At 39.4% G+C, this 22,508-nt stretch overlaps 1 protein-coding gene across 2 annotated transcripts in view; it reads left to right on the top strand.

Moving 5' to 3' along the window:
- The window catches only part of TEX10 (testis expressed 10), a 38,974-nt gene that overhangs the window by 14,685 nt on the left and 1,781 nt on the right, over positions 1 to 22,508 (top strand). For both annotated transcript variants that reach the window (XM_084779507.1, XM_084779508.1), the window contains 9 exons: positions 297 to 535; positions 1,009 to 1,144; positions 1,833 to 2,008; positions 3,901 to 4,078; positions 11,752 to 11,840; positions 12,104 to 12,237; positions 15,032 to 15,112; positions 16,926 to 17,107; positions 21,937 to 22,147. In XM_084779507.1, the coding sequence (XP_084635633.1) occupies positions 297 to 535; positions 1,009 to 1,144; positions 1,833 to 2,008; positions 3,901 to 4,078; positions 11,752 to 11,840; positions 12,104 to 12,237; positions 15,032 to 15,112; positions 16,926 to 17,107; positions 21,937 to 22,147 (1,426 nt within the window). The remainder of the gene's footprint in view (positions 1 to 296; positions 536 to 1,008; positions 1,145 to 1,832; positions 2,009 to 3,900; positions 4,079 to 11,751; positions 11,841 to 12,103; positions 12,238 to 15,031; positions 15,113 to 16,925; positions 17,108 to 21,936; positions 22,148 to 22,508) is intronic.

Raw genomic sequence — 22,508 nt, 5'->3', positions numbered from 1 at the left:
AAATCTAAGATTCCAGTGCCATATTAGGTACAGCCATTTGCCCTCCATGTAAAGTAACTTAGTAATGACCAGCACCATAGACACTGTAATTTGGGCCCTTTATTTTATTTCTGTTAAATAACCTTGATTCCATACGATGGTTTTATTTACAGAACTATGTCCTAAAGTTGCTTAGTATTTTGTCATGTTGGAAATTATAAATTCTAGTAGAAAAAACCCCTTTGATCCATTGATAGGATTATTTTAAGTGCTCAGAAGCAGGTGTGGCTTATGGATCTATTTGTGTTTGTTTTTAGCATCAAGCACTGCACGGTTCTCCCCAGTAGTGTAGACCATCTTTTACTGAACTTAACGCTGTCTGATATCATGGTCTCTCTGGCAAATGCCTCAACTTTGCAAAATGATTCCAGTTGGATAGAAACGATAAGAAAATTTGTGACAGAGACCCTTAAAGGTGGAGTTAGGCTGAGCAGTAAACAGCTGAACAGATTGCTTGGAGTCTCATGGAGGCTGATACAGATGCAGCCAAACAGAGGTAGGTGATGCAGGAGAGGAGCTCTGGGTCTGGTGTAAATGTGATTGCCATCTCTTCATGTAGTTACACTGGTTACCTTCATGCTGTTACTAGTTAGCCTGGGTATTTATGGGTATGTATCAGGCAGTCGTGACTCCTTGAGTAGGTCTATTCTGAAGTAAACTGTAAAGATGTCTCCCGTCTTGGATGTGTCTAGTTTGAGATTGTTAGTTTTTGAAGTGAGGCAATACTTTCCCCCCTATTCCAATAAAAGCTTTCCTGTTTGGTTTTCTTCGTATTTACCTTTTTAGTACCTTGGTTTTTGTCATCCTAGCTTTGTTTCTGAGAAAAGTGATAACGTAATGTCTGGTTGCCTTGACTTCCGTGTATCACACTGTTGCTATATGTGATGATCATCAGTTCCTACCTAAGACAGCTCTGTATGTGCTACGAGTGTCTGTTCATATGCAGAGTTGTTTTCTTTCTGTCCTCAGAGTCTACGGAGAATCTCATTAAGGCAGTTTATACGCTGTATCAACAGAGGGGCCTGCTTCTTCCAGTTAGGACTTTGTTAATCAAATTTTTCAGTAAAATCTATCAGAAAGAAGAACTAAGATCTTACAGATTGAGGTAAGAAGATTTTATATTTCCCCTTTATTTCTTTTTGAGTTATTTTGTTGTCTGTCTGTTTCAGAATTTGGAGAAATTCTGTTACATCATTTGGAGAAATGATGTAAACTTTTTATCAAGAATTCTTCATACTTGGGCCGGGTGGTGGTGGCGCACGCCTACAATCCCAGCACTCGGGAGGCAGAGGCAGGTGGATCTCTGGGAGTTCGAAGCCAGCCTGGTCTACAAAGTGAGACCAGGACAGCCAAGGCTACACAGAGAAACCCTGTCTCAAAAAACAAAAACAAACAAAAGGAATTCTTCATACTCTAGGAAACTATACCCATATCTGAACAGACTACAATAATGCAAGGCTGAAGTAATTTTGTAGGGAGCAAAGTACTAAATGTACCAGTTTGTTTCATATATTGTATAGTAGCTAATACAGGACAAACAGCTGACATAGATTTAACTGGTGTCCCTTTTCATTTAGAAATTACATAATTTCTTAGTGAGCAAAACTGCCACTGCTGCAAAAGGGGGATGCCACCATTTTACCTGCTTTCAGATGCCTAAATAAATAAATGAGTTATTTGTATATCACTACTTTTGTTACATTTAAATAGAAAAAAATATTGGTTTGGTTTAAGTCGTTCCCCTTATGTCTGTAAATTAATATTTTATCTTGTTCTTCCTTGGCCTTCCTAAGATACCGAAGCAGAGTGCTATCCCGCTGGCTGGCTGGCCTTCCGTTGCAGCTGTCTCACCTTGGCTCCCGAAACCCTGAGCTGTCCACGCAGTTGATTGACATCATTCATACTGCTGCATCACAAGCAAATAAAGACTTACTGAAAAGCTTACAAGCCGCTGCGCTACGAATTTATGGTGAGTATTTAGTGGCGGAGGTCAGCTTTGATCTAGTCCAACAAGGAAAAGGGTTGTTAATGGGGACTTCTTTTTTTTTTTTTAGATTTATTTTATGTATTTTTTATACAGTATTCTACCCACATGTGTGCATGCACACGAGAAGAGGGCACCGGCTCTCATTATATATAGATAGCTAGCTGTGAGCTCCCATGTGGTTGTCGGGAATTGAACTCAGGATCTTTGGAAGCACAGACAATGCTTCTCTCCACCCCTGAAGGGACTCTTCTTTAGATTTGCTCTTTTTCTTTTTCTTTTGTTCTCATTTAGTTAAATTGCTCGAATAAAATGCTAAACAGTACATTTATTTTAAGTATATTAGGGTATTTTTACCTTCTGTATTCTCCCTGTTTTTTTGGTTTTTGTAAAGTGTGTTTGTCTGGGACAGGGTCTTACGATGTAAATGTAGTTTAATCTCTTCAATCTTCCTATCTCTGCCTCACGTACATGTCCCTCCATGCCCAATTTAACTTTTTGACTTTTTAAAAAAAGATTTATTTCTTTATTATTATGTATACAATTCTCTGCCTGCATGTACACCTGCACGCCAGAAGAGGGCACCAGATCACATGATAACTGTGAGCCACTATGTGGTTGCTGGGAATTGAACTCAGGACCTCTGAGCCATCTCTCCAGTCCCCAACTTTTTGACTTTTTGCTTTTTAAGTTATCTTTAAAGCTACTCATACATTTAACTAATAAAATACTTTGAAATTTTTTCTTGTGCTTTAATGGCAAAATAGTTATTGTGTCAATCAATCATGACTCCCATACTAATTTACTACTTAGTATTTTGAAGCGAAATACTGATAAATACTAATAAAAGCTATTGGCATATATATTTATAAAGCATAGATAACTTACATTTATTAAGATCTGTATCACATGCTGTAAACTTTATCATTTTATAATGTTTAAGTCAGTAATTCTTAAAATATATTTTTATTTTGTATCTTCACTAATACTACACAATTTTAGAAGATCTTCATTACTCCCAATAGAAACCCTGTTTTTATTAGTCATCCTTAGTCTTTCTGTACTCCAGCCTGACAGCGATTACATTTTTTTGTCTATAGATATGCCTATTCTGAACCTTTTAAAAAAGATTTAAAAAATACTTTTAATTATTTATCTGTATTGGGTTTATGCCTATGAATACAGGTGGTCTTGGAGACCAAAGGCTTGTGAACCATCTGCTCTGGTCCTTGGAAGAGCAGACACATGCTCTGTACCTCTGAGCCTTCTCTCCAGACTCTCTGGACACTTAGAAGTAGGATTATAAATAAAGGTCTTTGTGCCTGGCTTATTTCTTTTCCTTAGCATAATGCTGTCAAGGGTCATAACTGTTACGTCAATTACTAGTACCTTATTATTTATTACTGCTCAGTGTTCCATTGTGTTAGTGCCAATTATGGGCATTTTCGTGTTTTGTGGGTTGTACTTCTAAATATTGAGCATAGTTGTGTACATATGTGTATACATATGGATCAAACAAATTGTGTTAAATGAGATTCATGCTGTAATTATTAGTGAAAATGCTTGTATTTCACTCTTGCCCTTTGTTATTCATCTGTTTTCATCCCCATCAAGGTTTTTTTAAAAAAATATTTCTGTGAAGACGTGTTTTAAAGTTAATAGTATCAAATAAGGCTAAATAAACATGTCCAGTATTTAATTAAGCGTAAAGCTTAGTAAGCCATACATGATGAAAAACTTCTGTATGTAATTGTTAAAATCAAAGTTCAACATAGTTTGTCAGCCTTGAATTCATTGGAAGTCATCAAGCTGTGTTAATAATTAAATCTCTGGTTTATGTATCTTATAGTTGAATTTCATATTTACCTACCCCCTAGATCCTCAAGAAGGTGCTGTGGTCGTTCTTCCTGCAGAGTCTCAGCAACGTTTGGTTCAGCTTTTGTATTTTCTACCCACGCTGCCTGCTGATTTGCTTTCTCGGTTAAGTCGGTGCTGCATTATGGGAAGACTCGGTTCAAGTTTGGCTGGCACACTTATTGGGATACTGTACATGAGGTATCACTGTGAAGTGAGCTATATTTTAAGTGTATCATCTTCCCCCCTCTTCTCTTATGGGATGGAAATACAGAAGGCCTTTTTGTTTGAGAATAGGGTTTATCTACATAGTCCTGGCTATCCTGTAACTCATAATGGAGATCATGCTGGCTTGGAACTCAGAGTTTGATGAGTCGAAGAGTTCCTCACTCTGCCTCACGAATGCTAGGATTAATGGTGTATACATTTTTGTAGTAACATCTGTGAACACCTGCATTTATTTTAATGTGGCAGTTAGAACTTTGCTAATACTGTCATTTGCTACAGACAGTTTGTTGATAAGAAGGCAGATGCTAGTTCCTTGCTTTGTAATATATATCCATAGTTTGGAAAAGGGGTTGTAGTTCAGTGGTAAAAAGCTTGTAGTGGTATGTATTGTGATATGGACCTTTTTTGACAAGCTTTGATCTTTTGGCTAAGAGGGGGGAGGGGGAGGGAAAGAGGGAGAAGAGAGAGAGAGAGAGAGAGAGAGAGAGAGAGAGAGAGAGAGAGATATCTCTGATTGCTTGTGGGGTCTTGAGGTGGTTGTTGGGGGTCAACTTTGATTGTTTTTCCACCATATTTATTGAGGCAGGGTCTTAGTCAAATCCAGAACTTGATCACTTCCTCTGGAGATCCTCTGTCTCTGTCTGTCCTGCAATTACAGGCAGGTCACCATGCCATTAACATTTATGTCTGGTTTGGGTGATTCAAAAGGTTCCCTCTTACCTCTTTTCTAGGTAACCTCTTTTCTACTTTTTTTAAAATTTTGGCTGTTCTCGATGCTGCATTTAAAATTTTTTTATTATTATAATTTATTTAATCCTCTCATTCTTATCTTTCTATTCCCACCCTCCTTTTTCCATTCTATTCCCCTCTCCATGACCTCTGCCAGGTGGGATCTTCCTCCCCACCAGCTGACCAGGTTATCACATCACATCTGGAGAGCGTGCATCCCCTTCCTCTCTGTTTGACAGGACCTTTCCTCTAAGGGGCAGTGATCAAATCGAGGGCACCAGGATTCTTGTCAGAGACAGTCCTCCATTTCCATCCTCTCCATGTGGAGGATGAGCTGTCCATTGGCTACATCTGATCAGGAGTCTCCTCTGCTTGCCATGTCCTTGGTGCATCAATTTGCAGGCCCCCTGGGTCCAGATCCACCGGTCCTGATAGTCTCCTTGTGGGCTCCTGACATTCCCTCCCTTCCATCCTCCAACTCATGTATACAGTTTGCATCTCTTCACCCCAGTCTGGCTGCTTGTCCCAGTATCTGTCCTGGTCCCCCACTGGGTGGAATTTCTCAGAGGACATCTATGCTTGGCTAATATCCACTTAATAGTGAGTATATACCATGTATATCCTTCTGGGTCTCGATTACCTTACTCATGTGTTGTGATATGGACCTTTTTTTGGGAAGCTTAGATCTTTTGGCTAAGAGGGGGGGAGCGGGAGGGAAGGAGGGAGGGAGCGGGGGGGGGGGGGGAGAGAAATTTGCCTACAAATTTCAAGATTTTCTTGTTTTTGATAGCTGAATAGTATACCATTGTGTAAATGTGCTACAGTTTTCTTTATCCACTGTTTGGTTGAGGGACATCTTAAGTTGTTTCCAGATTCTGGCTATTACAAATAAAGCTGCTATAAACATAGTTGAGCAAATGTCTCATTGTATGGTGGAGCATCTTTTGGGTATAGCCCAGGAGTGGAATAGCTGGGTCCTGAGGTAGCCCTATTCCTAATTTTCTGAGAAAGCGTCAGGTTGATTTCCAAAGTGGTTGTACAAGTTTGTACTCCCACCAGCATTGGAGGAGTGTTCCCTTTCTGCACATCCTCGCCAGCATGTGTTGTCACCTGAGTTTTTTTATCTTAGCCATTTGAATAGGTGTAAGATTGAATCTCAGAGTTGTTTTGATTTGCATTTCCCTGATGACTAAGGAAGTTGAGCATTTCTTTAAGTATTTCTCAACCATTCTATATTCCTTTGTTGAGAATTATCTGTTTTGCTCTGTACACCATTTTTTAATTGGGTTATTTCGTTTGGTAGTGTTTAATTTCTTGAGCTCTTTATATATTTTGGTTAGTAGCCCATTGTATGATGTAGAGTTGGTGACAATCTTCTCCCAGTCTGTAGGCTCTCCTTTTGTTCTATTGATTGTTTTCATTTGCCTTACAGAAGCTTTTCAGTTTCATGAGGTCCCATTTATTAATCATTGATCTTAGAGTCTGAGCTGTTCATAGTCTGTTCAGGAAGTTATCTCTGTGGCAGTGAGTTCTTCCCCACTTTTTAGTGTGTCTGGTTTTATGTTGAAGTCTTTAATCCACTTGGACCTTAGTTTTGTGCAAAGTATGGATCTATTTGCATTTTTTTTTTTACATGTAGCCATCCAGTTAGACCACCACCAATTGTTGAAGATGCTATCTTTTTTTCATTGTATGGATTTGGCTTCTTTGTCAAAAACCAAGTATCCATAGGTCTGTGGGTTTATTTCTGGGTCTTCGATTCAGTTCCACTGATAACTAGCCTATTTATATGCCAGTATCATGCTGTTCTTATTACTACTGCTCTGGATGATCTTTTGTTGTACAGGATTGTTTTAGCTATTCTTCCCCCCCCCCCCCATATGAAGTTGAGAATTGATATTTCAAAGTCTAAAGAATTGCATAGGAATTTTGATGGGAATCTATTTCTTTCTTTGGAGACTTGAAGTTTTTTTTCAATTAGTCTTTCACTTTTTTGGTTAGAGTTACACTAAGATACTTTATATTTGTGGCTGTTGTAAAGGGTGTAGTTTCCCTAATTTCTTTCTCAGCCTGTTTGTCATTTGTACACAGCAGGGCTTCTGATATTTTTGAGTTGATTGTGTTTCTAGCCAGTTTGCTGAAGGTGTTCATTAGCTCTAGGAGTTCCTTGGTAGACTTTTTGGGGTCATTGATGTATACTATCATATCTGTTAATAGTGATACTTTGACTTCTTCCTCTCCCATTTGTATCTCTTTGATCTCCTTTAGTTGTCTTATTGCTCTAGCGAGGACTTCAAGTACTGTATTGAGGAAATACAGAGAGAGTGGGCAGCCTTGTCTAGTCCCTGATTTCAGTGAAATTGTTTTAAGTTTCTCCATTTAATCTGATGTTGGCTATTGGTTTGTTGTATATAACCTTTATTATGTTTAGGTATGTGCCTTGTATCCCTGATTTCTCCAAGATTTTAAACATGAATGGGTGCTGGATTTTGTCAAATGCTTTTTCAGCATCTAAGGAGATGATCATGTGGTTTTTTTCTTTTTTTCCTTTCAGTTTGTTTTTATGATGGAATTCCATTGATGGTTTTCCGTATATTGAACCATCCCTGCATGCCTGGGATGAAGCTTACTTGGTCATGGTGAATGATTATCTTTTATGTTTTCTTGGATTCAGTTTGCAAGTATTTTATTGAGTATTTTTGCATCAATGTTCATAAGAGAAATTGGTCTGAAATTCTCTTTCTTGGGTTTTTGTGTAACTTAGGTATCAAGGTAACTGTGGCCTCATAGAATGAGTTTGGTAATGTTCCTTCTGATTCTATTTTGTGGGATAGTTTAATGGATTTTCTCTTAAATGAGTATGAAGTGTCCTTCCTCATTCTTTTGATTAATTTGGGTTGAAAGTCTGCTTTATTAGATACTACAACGGCTACTCCAGCTTGTTTCTTGGGTCCATTTGCTTGGAATACTGTTTTTCAGCCCTTGTAATGCATCTGTGTTGCTGAGTTGTGTTGTATGCAGCAGAATGATGGGTCCTGATTTTGCATCCATTCTGTTAGCCTGTGTCTCTTTATTGGGGAGTTGAGAGATGTTAATGACGAGCAGTTGTTGGTTGCTTTTTTAAAAAATGTTGGTAGTGGTAGAGTGTGTGGGTGAGCTTCTTTACTCTTGGTTTTACGGATGTGAAGTTATTTATTTCCTTTGTTTTTCTGGGTAAAGTTCCCCTCTTTGGATTGGAGTTTTCTTTCTAGTATCTTCGGTAGGCCTGGATTTGTGCCTAGGTACCATTTAAACTTTGTTTTGTCATGGAATGTCTTGTTTTCTCTATCTATGGTGATTGAAAATTTTGCTGGGTATAGTAGTCTGGGTTGACATCTGTGGTCTCTTAGTGTCTGTACGACATTTGTCCAGGCCCTTCTGGCTCATAGTCTCTGTTGAGAAGTCAGGTGTAATTTTTGTAGGTTTTCCTTTATATGTGACTTGGCCTTTTTCTCTTGCAGCTCATAATATTCTTTCTTTGTTCTATATGTTTAGTGTTTTGATTATTATGTGGTGGGAGGATTTTGTTTTCTGGTCCAATCTATTTGGAGTTCTGTGGGCTTTTTGTGTATTTATGTGCATTTCTTTATTTAGGTTGGGGAAGTTTTCTTCTATGATTTAGTTGAAAATATTTTCTGGGCCTTGGAACTGGGATTCTTCTTTTTCTTCTATTCCTGTTATTCTTAGGCTTATTCTTAGGTCTTTTCACAATGTTCTAGATTTCTTGGATGTTATGTGTCAGGAGCTTTTTAGATTTAACATTTTCTTTGACTGTTGTATTGATTTCTTCACTCATACCTTCTGTCCCTGAAATTCTGTCTTCCGTCGCTTGTATTCTGTGTGTGATCTGTGTCTGTAGATCCTGTACTCTTCCCTAGGTTTTCCGTTTCCAGTTTTGTCTCACAGTGTCTTTTCTTCATTGCCTCTATCTTCACTTTTAGGTCTTGAATTCTTTTTTTTTTTTTTTTCCATTTCCTTCTCCTGTTGGATTGTAGTTTCCTTTTACTAATTTCTTTAAGTGATTTGTTCAAGTCTTTCATCTATTTCTTTGTGTTCTAGTTTGAGGGTCTTAATTTCCTCTTTTAAGGCCACTATCATTTTCATAACCTCAGATTTGAAAGTTTTCTCCTGTGTGTCAGATGTGATGTTATGTCCAGGGCTTGTTGTGGTGGTGGGGTTGTTGGTTTCTGGTGGTTTCAAATGATCCTGGTAGTTGTTCTTGTGTTCTTCTATTTATGTACCTCTTCCCATTGTAATGTTTCTGGTGTTAGCTGGTTTTGTGGGTCTCTGATGGTCAGATAGTTTGGGGGTAGGTATCAGTCCTGCGCGCCCTGGTCACTTCCGCTGAGATAACTGTCTCTTTGGCTCTATGTTTATGATCCAGGGAGGTCAGGCACCTCTGTTTAGTTAACTGTATCTCATTGTCTCCCTGACTGTGATTCAGGTAAGCTGAGGAGCAGGCGAAAGATCAGAGCAGAGAGCTGCTCCCGTGGGCTGGCTTGCCTCTAGGTGCTTTAACAGCTCACAACTCTCTCTACGTCCTGGAGGGCAGAAATTGCCTTCCCGCCAGGCGTGCTGCCGCCAGTCTCTGGAGCACACCATGCCTGCCAGGACTGGAGAACTTTTTATGTAGGTTGGCCTGGGGACCTGATGTTACATCCACTTGTTTTCTGGACTGTGCAGTCTCCAGTGGGCCAGCAGCTGCAGACGCTGGAGTTTCAGCAGCCCACTGCTCTCTCTGGTCCAGGTCCCTCCAGGTATGCTGCGGCTCCAGGTATGTGCCCTCCGGCGACCCTCTGACTTTTCTGTGGATTTGCTGGGTGGCCTGAGGCCAGACCACCTGTGCTCTGCACAGTTGCACCCTTCTCACTTGGGGATCAACAGCACTGGTGTTTTGTATTTCTCAGTTCAGTCCTTAGATTGCTGTATAGTCACTGCTGTTCTGCTGATCAAATAAGGTGTGTGTTTACGTCTGCCATTTTGGATCCTCTTCACCTCATGGTATTTTATAGCTAAATTGGGTAAGAAACTTATGGAAAAATATTTTTTAAAAAACATGAATAAGGGAATTTCTTTCCAATGTTGAATGTTGTCTTTGGACTGGGAGAAATTGCTTGGACTGAGACACTTTTGTTGGGTTTTCATGCAAGTGCACATGGTGTGTTGTGCCAGAATCAATTTTGGTTTGCTTCTGTCACCTTTGCATACTTTGTAATACTACTCCTCAGCAGTGCTGGCATGGGAAAGCTGAGATTTGCTGCTCCTCCTTCCTTCTGAGTCAAACTTTAAATGGACCTTACACTTTCAGCCACTGGGTGGCACAGTTGCTTCCTGTATATACTGGGTATACGAGGATGTTTTCTGTCCCTCTTTCTGTTCTGTCAAGTTCTTGTGATATTGCTCCGTAGATCTCTATATGTTGCTTTAAATTACATATGAGAATGTTTATTTAGTGGCCCTCCTACTTAAGAATATTAATACATAAAACTGTAGGCTTTGTTTTTCTCCCTTGTGACAGGGTTGGATTTAAGACATGCACCGCCATATCTGATGAAATGCTTGTCTTACAGTGGTTAAAAAAATGAGGGTATATGGGTAAATTAGAAAAGCCTAATGTTGTCTGGCATTTACTCAGCTGTCTATAAAATCGGAACTAGTTTGGTCTGATCATTGTTTTTGTTGCATTTCTGCTTGGCATTCAAACTACTTAAGGGAGCCTGGCTTTGAGAGGCTTTCAAAGACCAGCTAGTAACTTGTCCTACAGTAGGAACTAAGTATTTCTTACTTAAAGCTGCCTCATAGCTTTTGTCTTTTTATTTTGGGTTTTGATTTTTTGAGGTAGGGTCTCACGTAACCTAGGCTGGTCTCACATTCAGTCAGTGTATAGCTGAGGATTCATTTCTCTGCCTCTGCCTCACAAACACAGGGTTTACAGTTTGTGCTACCACATCCTGCTCAGTTAGCTTTCCTTTCAGATCCTTTGCTTCACTGTGCTTTTGTGAGGGCAGATCAGAAACAGCACGTCATGGCTTTAACACTGAAGTTTTTTTGGTGGGTTTTTTGTTGTTGTTGTTTGTTTGTTTTTTTGAGACAGGGTTTCTCTGTGTAGCCTTGGCTGTCCTGGGCTCGCTTTGTAGACCAGGCTGGCCTCAAAAGCATAAAGGTCCACCTCCTCTGCCTCCCAAGTGCTGGGATTAAAGGTGTGCCGCCACCACCACCCAGGTAACACTAAAGTTTTAAAAAACCTGGTTAAGATACTTTTGCTTTAGTTAGCTGTGAGGCTGAGATTTCATTACACTTACTTGTTAAGGGTCTGATATTTTTAGATAAATTAAAAAATAAGTACATAATGGTGGAACCTACCACTGAATGAAAAACTTCCTTATCTCTTTGGGTCTAATTTGGAGTAGAAGTTTTGCTACATCAAATGCGGTCCAGTTACACTTCTTAATGAACTACATAACTATAAATATTAGCACTTCTAACTTTCTTAATCGGAATACTAGAGTCCTTATAAATGAAGTTAAACCTACACACACACACGCACGCATGCATGCGCACTGTATATATTTGCAATAAAGGAAAATGTAGAACTGGGATTATGGGTCAGTGGTAGGGAACTTGGAGGGCCTCGATTTAGTGGGGTCCTCTTGACTTTTTTTTCTAATAGTTTATTCACTTCTGTGCACTGGTATTTTGCTTCCATGTATGACTGTATGAGGATGTTGGGTCCCCTGGAGCTAGAATTACAGTCAGTTGTGAGCTGCTATATGCCTCTTAACCACCGAGCCATCTCTTCAGCCCACCTGTGGCACTCCCCACTCCCCTATTTAAAAAAAAAAAAAGATGGCTAATAATCATTCTTTTGTGTCTTATAGGTCGTCCTTTTCTGGATGGAGCCAGTCGGTTGATGACTCCTTAATGACTGATGCAGACTATCTCAGCTTCTTATTTTCCACACTTACAGGTAGCCACATTAACTTGCCAAGCTAAAAAGAGACGCACTGCTATGTTACTATAAAAGGTTTTGTTTTGTTTTTCCTCGTGTTTTAGATTGGGTCACATCCTTTGCATGTGTATTTCATGTAATTTTTATGGTTTCTGTTACTAGGGTTAATTCCTTAAGACACTGTCAGGTGCAGAAATACATCAGGGTAATAAAAAAGAGCTGTTGTGTATTACTGCCCTGCGATGTATTTTTCAACTGATTCTCTTTGTCACCTGTATTAGGGTTTTCAAAAGAGGAGTTGGCCTGGCTTCAGAACCTTCGAGGAGTTCCTCATGTCGTCCAGACATCTCTTTCCCCTGTGCTCCTCTACCTTACAGACTTGGACCAGTTTTTACATCATTGGGACATAACAGAGGTAATAGTGCACCCAGAAAGAAGCTGTCCATTCCTACAGTCCTGCTTGAGTCACCAGTGAGATGCTGCTAGACTCAGAGCAGGGTAATGAGTGGTCCTGCTGCTGGAAAGCACAGGTCCGCTTGTAGTGGGGGAACCCCTGTACTTTGGTGTAGAGGAATATGTACATGAGCTTCATGGTAGAGGATGAATTTGACTCCGGAGAGAACTTAGGTAGGCGTTGGCAAATTTTTTTTTTTTTGGCATATGAGTGCTTTATCTGCAGAAGAGGGTATCAGATTACATTATAGATGGTTGTGAGCCACCATATGGTTGCTGAGAATTGAACTCAGGACCTCTGGAAGAGCATGAGGTCGCTCTTAACCACTGAGCCATCTCTCCAGCCCCGGCAATTTTTAAAATGAGTTTTAAACAAAAAATTGCTCACTGGTTATTTTGATTTTAAGAATTAATATGTAATTTATCAAAATTAAACTTAAGGAAGACCCAATTTTCCTTAGGTTTTGAGAGCAGTGTACAGATCTTGTTTACGTTTACTGAAAAGGAGATTCTAGTTCGCGATTTGTACCTTTTTTTGGTCATTTCTTTTTTACTTTTATTGAGTGTCTATGATTTACATGTCATGCACCAAAATCCCTCTCTTTTCCCCAGTAAAATAAAACAGACAGACAAACAAAAAAATCGTGTCACAGAAGTTGTAGTGTATCATGCGCGCAGTATAGTCTTTTGTCCCCATATGTTTACTTTCAAATGTGCACTGCTATGAGTCATGGGTCTGGTTGGAGGCCTACACTGTGGTTACTGGATACTCACAGAGACTGCTGTCCGATATCCCGTTGTTGCCATGTGTCAAGGAGATTCTTAATCTTTGAATCTGCAGGACTGGCCGCTTCATGTGTTCCAGCAGGTCATACATGGGGTAGATGTTGGGGTGAGGTCCACTCAAAGCCCTGGATCAGGGCCCGCTCTCCCATTCCCATGTCCTCAGGGCAACGTTTTGTACCTTTTATAAACTACTTTAAAAACATACACTATTTAAATAACTTCAGTATCTTCAGCATTTGTTAAGGAAACCTTAACCTTTCAGAAACATTAAATTTTATAGATACCTAATAAACTTACAGGTGTAATAAATCTTACTAGCATATTTCAGTATTAGTGAAAATGCACATTGAAACCATATGCTTAGATCAAGTTTTTTGTTGTTTGGTTTTTCAAGACAGTGTTTCTCTTTTTAGTCCTGGTTGCCTGGACTCGCTTTGTTGACCAAGCTGGCCTTGAACTCACAGAGATCCACCTGCCTCTGCCTTCCTGAGTCCTGGGATTAAAGGAATGCACCACAGTGCCGTCACTGTAAACCAAGTTTTAACATGGAATTATAAGGATCATCTTTTATTCTAAAAGGCAAAATTATCTTAAAAGTTTATTAATACAACAATATTCAAAAGCCACAAATTTGGTTGCTAAGGTTTTGAGTTGTGTGTGTGTGTCAGTGTGTTTAAAAGGTACACTGACTATATGTAGCTCATGCTGGCCTTAACCTCAGATTGTTCCTATGCCTTGTGGTTGGGATCACAGACATAGGTAGGTGACCTCCCCCCCCCCCCCCCCCCAAATAGGGTTTCTCTGTTGTAGCCTTGGCGCTCCCAGACTCACTCCATAGACCAGCCTGGCCTCGAACTCATATTTCTTAATTAACATCTGTTTCTGTTCCTATGTCTCAGAAGGCTGTGTGTTCTCTGCTGGCTGATACTTTTAATGATCTGAGAGGTGTTTGTCTGGGACACTTGTCTTATTTTTTCCACAACACCCAATGTGTAGGCTGCATGTGTTCTGCCTTGACCTGTCAGTGTTCTTTACCAGGATCATTTCTGATTGTAGGTTACAACCCAACTCTTCTGTTTGGTTGGTGTTTTCACTTCATTCTGTCTTGAATTCTATTCATGTTCTAAAAAGGGTTAGAGCTACACTTTTTTTTAGACATTTAAACTATTTCTGTTTTTACTTTATTTGATGTTGGTCAGAGGCTAAGGCCATATCAATGACATTTATTCTCTATAACTCACAGTGCCTAAGATTGTGTTTATTTTGGATAAATGCTGGCTCTTAAAAAGTGGAAAGGAATAATGAAATAGTTAAAAGAAATAGGGTAACTAACCTAATATTTAGCAATTGAGATTTACTTCAAAAGAGATGTCAAATGCTAAGAAATCTCTCTCAGATTGTTCATAAGGCCTTAATTTAGGAATTTAGGTCTAGATGTAGGAATTAGGTTTGCTAACAATTTATAGTAGTAATTGTCATTTTAAGATGATCCTGGTGTATTTAAAATATAATTTCAAAAATATTTTATGGAGATTAGTGGGCTAGGGTTCCAAGCATAGATTTGGCAGTATCTTGTTTGGTGAGTTAGACAACCCAGCTTTTGGCTTGTTTTCAGGAGTGGGGGGTGGTGCTATTGGGGACAGCTGGGCAGGCTCTCAGGGTGTGTGTTTTCTACTAAGTAATCAGAAGGCTTTTGTTAACCATTTGATCCTGTTCTTTGGGCCTTTCTTTTGTAGAAAAATGTCTCCATCTTCCTAAGATGTTTTTGTAGATACTTTATAAATGTAGTATTGTGTGTATGTGATATCTCTTCGATCTTTATCATTTGCATCTACAAAGTCAAGGTTTTGTTACCTGTTTGTTATTAATATGTAAAGTTGGTTAAAATTGTGTTTAAGTTTTTTTTTTATTGTCTTTTAATTCTTAAATTTCTTGATGCAGTGACAGTTTCTCTCTTTTTTTTCTGACAGGCAGTTTGTCATAGTTTATTGGTTATTCCTACCCGAAGCCAGAGCTTTGACATCATGCAAAGTGCCATCAGTAACAATTTGGTAAATTCACTTTTGTTTGTTTATTTGTTTTATTTATAAAATGCAGTTTTCCTAGCATCTTATGGCATGATGTTGTAAGAACTTTGCTGGCTGTTGATAATTAAGTATGTGACTGGGGTAGTGTTGGGGATGCATTCTTTTTCTAAGACCTTATTTTCTGTATTCGTGAAGTAAGGAACCTTAAAATTAAACTCCCATTCACTTCTGCCTTACTGTCAATGAGGGCTTGGGATCGACTGCACAGTGGTGTGTGGTTTAAACTAGAGATATAGGACGTAGCCATTGGAAGCAGTGGGCTCAGCTTTGAGACCGACTTGTCTTCTAACCACTGGTGTTAAATTCACATTTGTATGCCTCTACTAAGGCTTTGTTTTGTTTTGGTTTTTGGTTTTGCTTTTGTTTTTGTTTTTGAACAGGGCTTCTCTCTGTAGACCAGGCTGGCCCCAGACTCACAGAGATCTACCTGCCTCTGCTTCCTGAGTGAGCGCTGGGATTGCAGGAGTGTGCTACCACACCCAGCTCCTCCACTGCGGCTTGCAATTTTAACTTCCTCTACTGTTTACATTTTGACTTTTGGGTTTAATTACAAGGGAAGCATCTTAAAATTTATTTTTCTGGGGATTCACGTCTTCAGTTAATCTTACAGTCCGGTCCATAACCCTCTTCCTCCTTTAAAATGAAGTGTCCCTTGAATTGGAAGAAAGTGCACTGTTAATTCTGAGTGCCCTTCTTTCCTTGCTGTCAGACTTTCAGCTTTTACTCTTTTCCTGTCAAAGCTTTTTTTTTTCCTTTTTCAAGACGGTTTCTCTGTGTAGCCTTGGCTATCCTGGACTCATTTTGTAGACCAGGCTGCCCTCGAACTTAGAGTGATCTGGCTGCCTCTGCCTCCTGAGTGCTGGGATTAAAGGCATGTGCCTGGCTTACTTTCTTTCCCTTATATGTCACCAACCCCAGAGATTTTTGCTTCCCTGTGCCCACATGTGTTGTGGGAAAGAGTTAATATCCCAGTCAGTCTTGGCTTCCATTTTCAGACTACCCTTTGGAGGAGGGTCCTAGTAATTATTCAGCTGTTTGCAGATCTCTGTAAGTTATAGCTTGCATTCGACCTCATTGACAGGGTTCCTCTGTGGTCCCGATGAACAAGCATGCTATAATAAACCTTATCTGTCTTTCAGCTGTCTGTCTTTCAGATGTCTTTGAATGTTACATATACTGTCTCTTACTGATTCCTGTAGATGCATTTTCCTTATTTGTGTCTAACTGGCTAAAGTCAGGAGAATAGTAAATGTAAAAAGGTCTCTGCATTTAAGCATGTAGAGAAGATGGGAACCAGTGATCTGTCTTTTAGTTTGAGTAGTCTTAAAAATAACTGTCATTGCTAGGACTGAGACTCTTTTGGATGTGACATATGAGGCATTCCTTTCAATACTGTTACTTCTGACACTGATAGAAACTTACAGATGCTTCCTCTGTGAATGGAGGCAGTGCATGGATTGTATGTGCTATTTCTCAGGCCTGGGTCTGGCTCTATGGTAGAAGACCTGCCTGCATCTGTGAGTTTCTGAGCCCTGGTTTCAGTTCTCAGTCCCACACACAAAAATTACTTCTTTATGCAAAGGCATTATTTGGAATTAACTTCTCAGGAAAATTGGGCCTTAAAGTGCAGCAAGTAGCTAAGTTATGTGGATACTAAGATGAAGTAGCATCATCGTCCCACACCCCCAAACACACATTCCTAATTAATAGGCTTTGCTTTTATTTGGGGGAAGGGGTTTTTCTGAAGAGGTAATTGATCTCACTTTTCTCCACTCAGGTTGGGTTGACTGTCATTCCTGACAGCACAGCTGGCTGTATATTTGGAGTGATGTGTAAGCTCCTGGATCATACATGCGTAGTTAACGAAACTCTCCTGCCATTCCTGGCTTCTTGTTGCTACAGCCTTCTTTATTTTCTACTTACTCTAGAGAAAGGGGAAGCCGAACATACGAAAAAGAGGTAATGTTTATTTTATTTTTCAACCTTAATCCTTCCCTTCCCCCTAAATAAGAGTAAAAGAGAATCAGATTTTAGAACTAATCTAAATTCATTCCGTGGGCTTGTGTAAGCTTTGGTAGCACTCTCTTTCCCTTTCCCTTTCTGTGTGTGTGTGTCTGTGTGTGTTTTAGTGTTGTAGCAAGAATTCTTAGGGATTTTAACTTTTCATTATGCTACAGACTTGAAAAGTCAAATGGTATTATAAAGTCTCTGGAGAGTTCTGCTTCATGAGCATTATTATAGTCCATAAAAGCAAAAAAAAAAAAAATCTACTCAAAAGACTGAACTGTAGTACAGTTTTTTAGTTTTGTTGTTGTTTTGGTGTGGGATTTTTTTTATTTTTTGTTTTTTAGCTTTATTGGAGCTAGCCAGAGTAGAATTTTAAATTCTTGGACTTAAGATGTGTTCTAAAATGCTATAGTACTTTTCCTCCTATGTGGTATTTAAGCTAGAACTTACAAGGTTGTTTGGAAGATTCTATAGGTTTAAAAGTGTTTTCTTTTTTATAATTTTATTGGTGTACATGTTGAAACAGGTAAAAAAAAAACCTTAATAAGTGAGCAAATAGGAAAAAGTAAAAATAATACTCCTTTACCTTCTGTTAATGTTTTAATGTGCATTTTCTAATTTTTCTTTGAACTTTATTTTCTTGTGGCTATTGCTCTCCCCAACCCCCCAACAGTCTTGCTGTCCTTAGCCCCAGAATCTTATATCAGTCTCACAAGTTCTGGTACTATAGGCATACACCTTCATGCCCTATGGCCTCTTCCCTTTGAACTTGTAAATGTCCTGAAAATGTTAACATGATACTGGCTGCATAAGTTTCATGGCTTAAAATAGTAATAACAAACTGAGCGATCCTTGTAATGCATTCCTGGGCATATGTATAGACCCACCCACCTGCACACAGAACACATCGGAGCTCTTGTTCTCCTCTGTTTGTATCTCAGTCACTTTAGTGTTCAACAGCGTTGTGCTTTTTAAGTAAGTGGTTCTGTATATGTTTGTGAACAGTATTAATTCTCTTCTTGTTAAGAATTAACCTTGTTCGAGGCCAACCTGGTCTACAAAGCAAGTTCAGGACAGCTAAGGCTACACAGAGAAACCCTGTCTGGAAAAACCTTAAAAAAAAAAAAAAAAGAATTACCTTGTTCATATTTTTTTCTTTTGGGTGTCAGTAGTATCTGTGATCATTTGTGCTGATTAATTTAGTTTTATTTTACTTGCTTTTATTTCTCTGTACCAAGGTAAGCATCAGCAAAGTACTTTAATGGGTTAGATAGTAAATAATTTAGGTTTTCGGGACCATAAGCTCTCTGCCATAGGTACTCAACACTACTGTATAATGTGAAAGTACCATTAGAAAATAGACATGAATGAATGTGGCCGTTTCCAATAGAACATAGTTTACAAATACAGGCTGTGGTCTGAGTTTGGTCTGCTCTGCAGTTACTTTGATCTGTAGTATACTGATTTGTGAATATGGTAGAGCTTGTCCATTTTTGTATTTATACTTCACTTTTGTTTTTCATTGAAGACACAATTCATTTTTAAATCGGCATTTCACTGTATATAATATAGAGTTGATTTCATCTAAAGTTTTTTAAGTTCTCCACTTAGGACTTCATTTGTAACTGCTGTTTGTCATATTCTGTTACTTGAAATATAAGCCCTTTTATTAAACAATCCTAAGTTTCAAAGATCTTTGGACCTTGTGTGATTAGATAGGACAAAACTGAGATGTATGTAATAACTTGTTTTCCCTTTTAAGGAATTTCTTTGTTTTAGAAGTCACACTTTATAACTTGGCTGGCCTCAAATTCACAGGTATTAGCTAAAAAGTCATGCTTGCTCAAGCCTGGGTCACAGTGTGCCATGAGCCTGAAGATGGTGTTCTTTCCTTTGCCTCTTTGACTCTTTGTTACTAATGAAGATCTGCTGCTTACTAGCCACTTGATTTGTTAAGTTGTTAAGATGAGCTGTGTTGTCGGGTGTGACGATGCAAGCCTTTACTCCCAGCACTCCGAGGCAGAAGCAAGCAGATCCCTGTAAATTTGAGGCCAGCCTGGTCAACAAATTGAGTCCAGGACAGCCAGGGGTACACAGAAACCCTGTCTTAACAATAAATAAATAAATAAATAAATAAATAAATAAATAAATAGCTGTGTTATAGTCAGGCTGTGCTCTTCGATAGCATAGGTTTGACTGAGGATCTTTCTCTTCAGTCTGGGAAGTCCTAAATTATTTTAATACTTTCCATTATTGTTTCTTAGTTTTTCTAAAAATTCCATGTTAAGCATAGAGATCTGTTCATTCATTTAACATCTTCCAATCTAATACTCTTTTACTTAGCCCTCTCATTGAGCATGTACTTGACCAAGTTTTGTTTGTTTTTCTTTGATTTGTTCCTGTTTTGCCATTCTTGTTTCTGGTTTGCTGGTATTACTTTAAAGTTTTTTCAGCTCATCAATAGTCTTTTCTTCTGGTGCAGAAAATTTTCTCTTACATAGAGAGTAAGAGGGACTCTGAAAATTGTCTTTTTCAGGGCTGAGTGAATTCTGTGTCTTGGATTGTATGCCTTTATTCTTAGTGTGTATTTTGCAGGAGTTTATGGAGACCTCCCTATAAGATAGTTTCACATTTTCCTTTTGCTGGTTTCCCACCTTGTATATGGAGTTTAGTTAGATTACTTGCCTCCTTCACTTAGGGCTTGAAGCCTTTGTTCCAACAATGTTTAGTTACTTGAAACTCTCTAAACTAACAAGTACAAAGTGAGTACATAGTCATGTGCTACAAATGCTTCAGTCAGTGAGGCGTGTGATGGAGCTGAAGGATTCTCATCACTTAGTGGCATTGTAGCCATTTTGTATTGTACACATTACTCATATTTGTAGTGGTGCTAGTATAGACAGACCTACTATGCTTCTATCAGTACAGAAGTACAGCACAAGCCAGGTGCAGTGCATATCTATAATCCCAGCACAGTTAGGCAGAGGCAAGGTGCTACAAGATTTAGGCCAGCCTGGCATAGTAGGTTGTAGGATAGCATAGTGATACTCAAACACTAAAACAAGATAAAAATGACAAAATACAACATTAAGTACACAGTACTTAGTGCCTTTATTGGCGCGCTTCATATCTTGTGCTTACTGCATCTCTTGATTGTATTATGAAGTTGTGCACTATGGCATTCATGTGATGAACTATCTTGACAGTACCTTACTCAGGTTGCATCCTCACTATCAAGAACCAAACCAACTTCCTGTTGTCTTTTTCACCCAAATTTTTATAGTCTTTATGCCTTTGCCTTATTATAGCTTTTCAAGAGCCTGACTTTTCTCTTTTTTCCTTGTACATGGCTATCCAAATCTGGTTTTATGTCAGTACATGGGCTAGTTAAAGACACTGACCTTGTTGGTCTAGAATGGATTCCTTGTGCACCTCACACTCAAGTCCTTCAGTTGGAGTACAAGGAGTTGAATCATGGTCAGAAAGCTGAGATGTGGGGACTTGGGAAGGCTGCTCACTCTTGGTAGGGGCAACTAGAAAAGACTAAGGTTGGAGCCTTCAGCAGTCCTGCTGTGCTCTGGCACTGCTCCAGGGATTGACCTAACCAGGGCGGTGAGGCAATGAACAACAGGCACATGTAGAGAAGGCTGGGATTAGGGATGCTAGATTTTCAGGTGGGAAGCTGCACCACTCTGGAGGCTCAGCATATTTATTATATACTGTTATATACAGGTGAGCAGCTAGGCAGGGTTATTGCATACAGCTAAACAAAGAGACAGGTTTAGCTAAAATTGGTAGGAGCAGTAGTCTCTGTAGGGGAGCAGTCTTCAGGCCATAAACATCTTTGGGTCAAGGGAATGGTGGGAGGAAGCTATGGTGGGCATTTCCTGTATACACTGTCAACATTTGCAGTCTACACCTGTGGAACACTTTGCCACTCAATCCAGTGGAACTTTGTGGTCATGAGGTGGCAGTGTCATTCAGACCTTAATTGGTTCTCACAAGTCCCTGTACTTGCCCTCCAAATTGATACTGTGTAATTTAATTACACTCATAGATCATATTTACTATGAGCCTGTTTAGTGACATGGCAATGACCATTTGTCATTTTTTGTCCCAATGTTGCAGTAATGGTTCCTTTATTGCCTACTTTCTGAAGTCTATTTGGGGTCCTTCTCTCTGGAAATGAGCCCTTTGTTCTGTGATACTGACCAGACTCTGGATGCAGTCATGGGCTTAAAGTTTCATCTAAGGATTTCTGTTATTACTTGGGTGCAGTAGTCTTCAGACGTCTTCTGCATTGTAGTAATCGATCAGTGTCCAGTGTTGGGTGATGGTTGTATGTGTGTAGATCATCCTGTTCCTGGCAAGCTCTGTGCTATATAAAGTCCACTGTGGCTTCCAGGATGTCTGATTTTAAGCCCAGGAAAATGCTTTTTACTAAATTTTCTAGCAGCAAATTCTTAGTTGTTTTACCAGTTGGGGTTTGATGTATTTAGTTTGAAGGGTTTTTTGTTTTTTGTTTTTTGTTTTTTTGTTTTTTACTGAAGTAGGATCTTTGTAGTCCAGGCTAGCCTTGAACTCATAGTGTTGCCTAGTCTGGGCTTAATTAAAATCAGTGACACTTCTGTTCAGCTCCTAAATGTTGGGATTACAAGCATTGGCAAACACTGCATTTCTTGAAAGCTCATTTAGTTTTGGGTAATGTGGAAAAGACATTTCTCTTGTGTGTTGGCTCACTGACTTTTTTCTTTCTTTTTAAAAACCCTGTTATCCTATAGGGACAAGCTGTGGGGGGTTTGTGTCTCCATCCTGGCTCTTCTGCCTCGAGTCCTCAGGTTGATGCTGCAGAGTCTGCGGGTGAACAGAGCATCTCCAGAGGAGCTGCCTGTTGTGGGCCAGCTGCTTCGCCTGCTGCTTCAGCATGTGCCCCTTAGGTCGCACATGCTGACCAATGCCATCGTAGTGCAGCAGATCATCAAGAATATCACGGTAGGCAGCATGGGACCCAATGCTTTGTCCCTTAGTAGAAGACTGGGCTTGTGGGAGGCCAAGGGGTTCATTTGAGAGAGTGAGGTTCCTGTGTGCCATTTGATTCTTGCGGTTAATCAGCATCTTCCTTGTCTCTGATTCAGAACTAGTCTTTTAAAAATAGTCTTAAAATACTAAAGAGGGTGGCGCCAGAAGTTCAGTTGGGGTTAAGTGTTACAGCTCTGAGGGAAAAGTATCTGAGAGCCAATGAATACCACAGAGTCACACCATACAACAAACCTCACACAGATTTATTGGGAAAGACCTGCCTCTGCTTGGGAGAGAAGCGGGAAGCAGGCTATCTTTTAAAACCCTGTTTAAA

The sequence above is a fragment of the Acomys minous genome, assembly GCF_964271855.1.
Source record: "Acomys minous genome assembly, chromosome: 1".
Taxonomy (NCBI): Eukaryota; Metazoa; Chordata; class Mammalia; order Rodentia; family Muridae; genus Acomys; species Acomys minous.
This window is presented reverse-complemented; position numbering and strand designations above follow the sequence as displayed.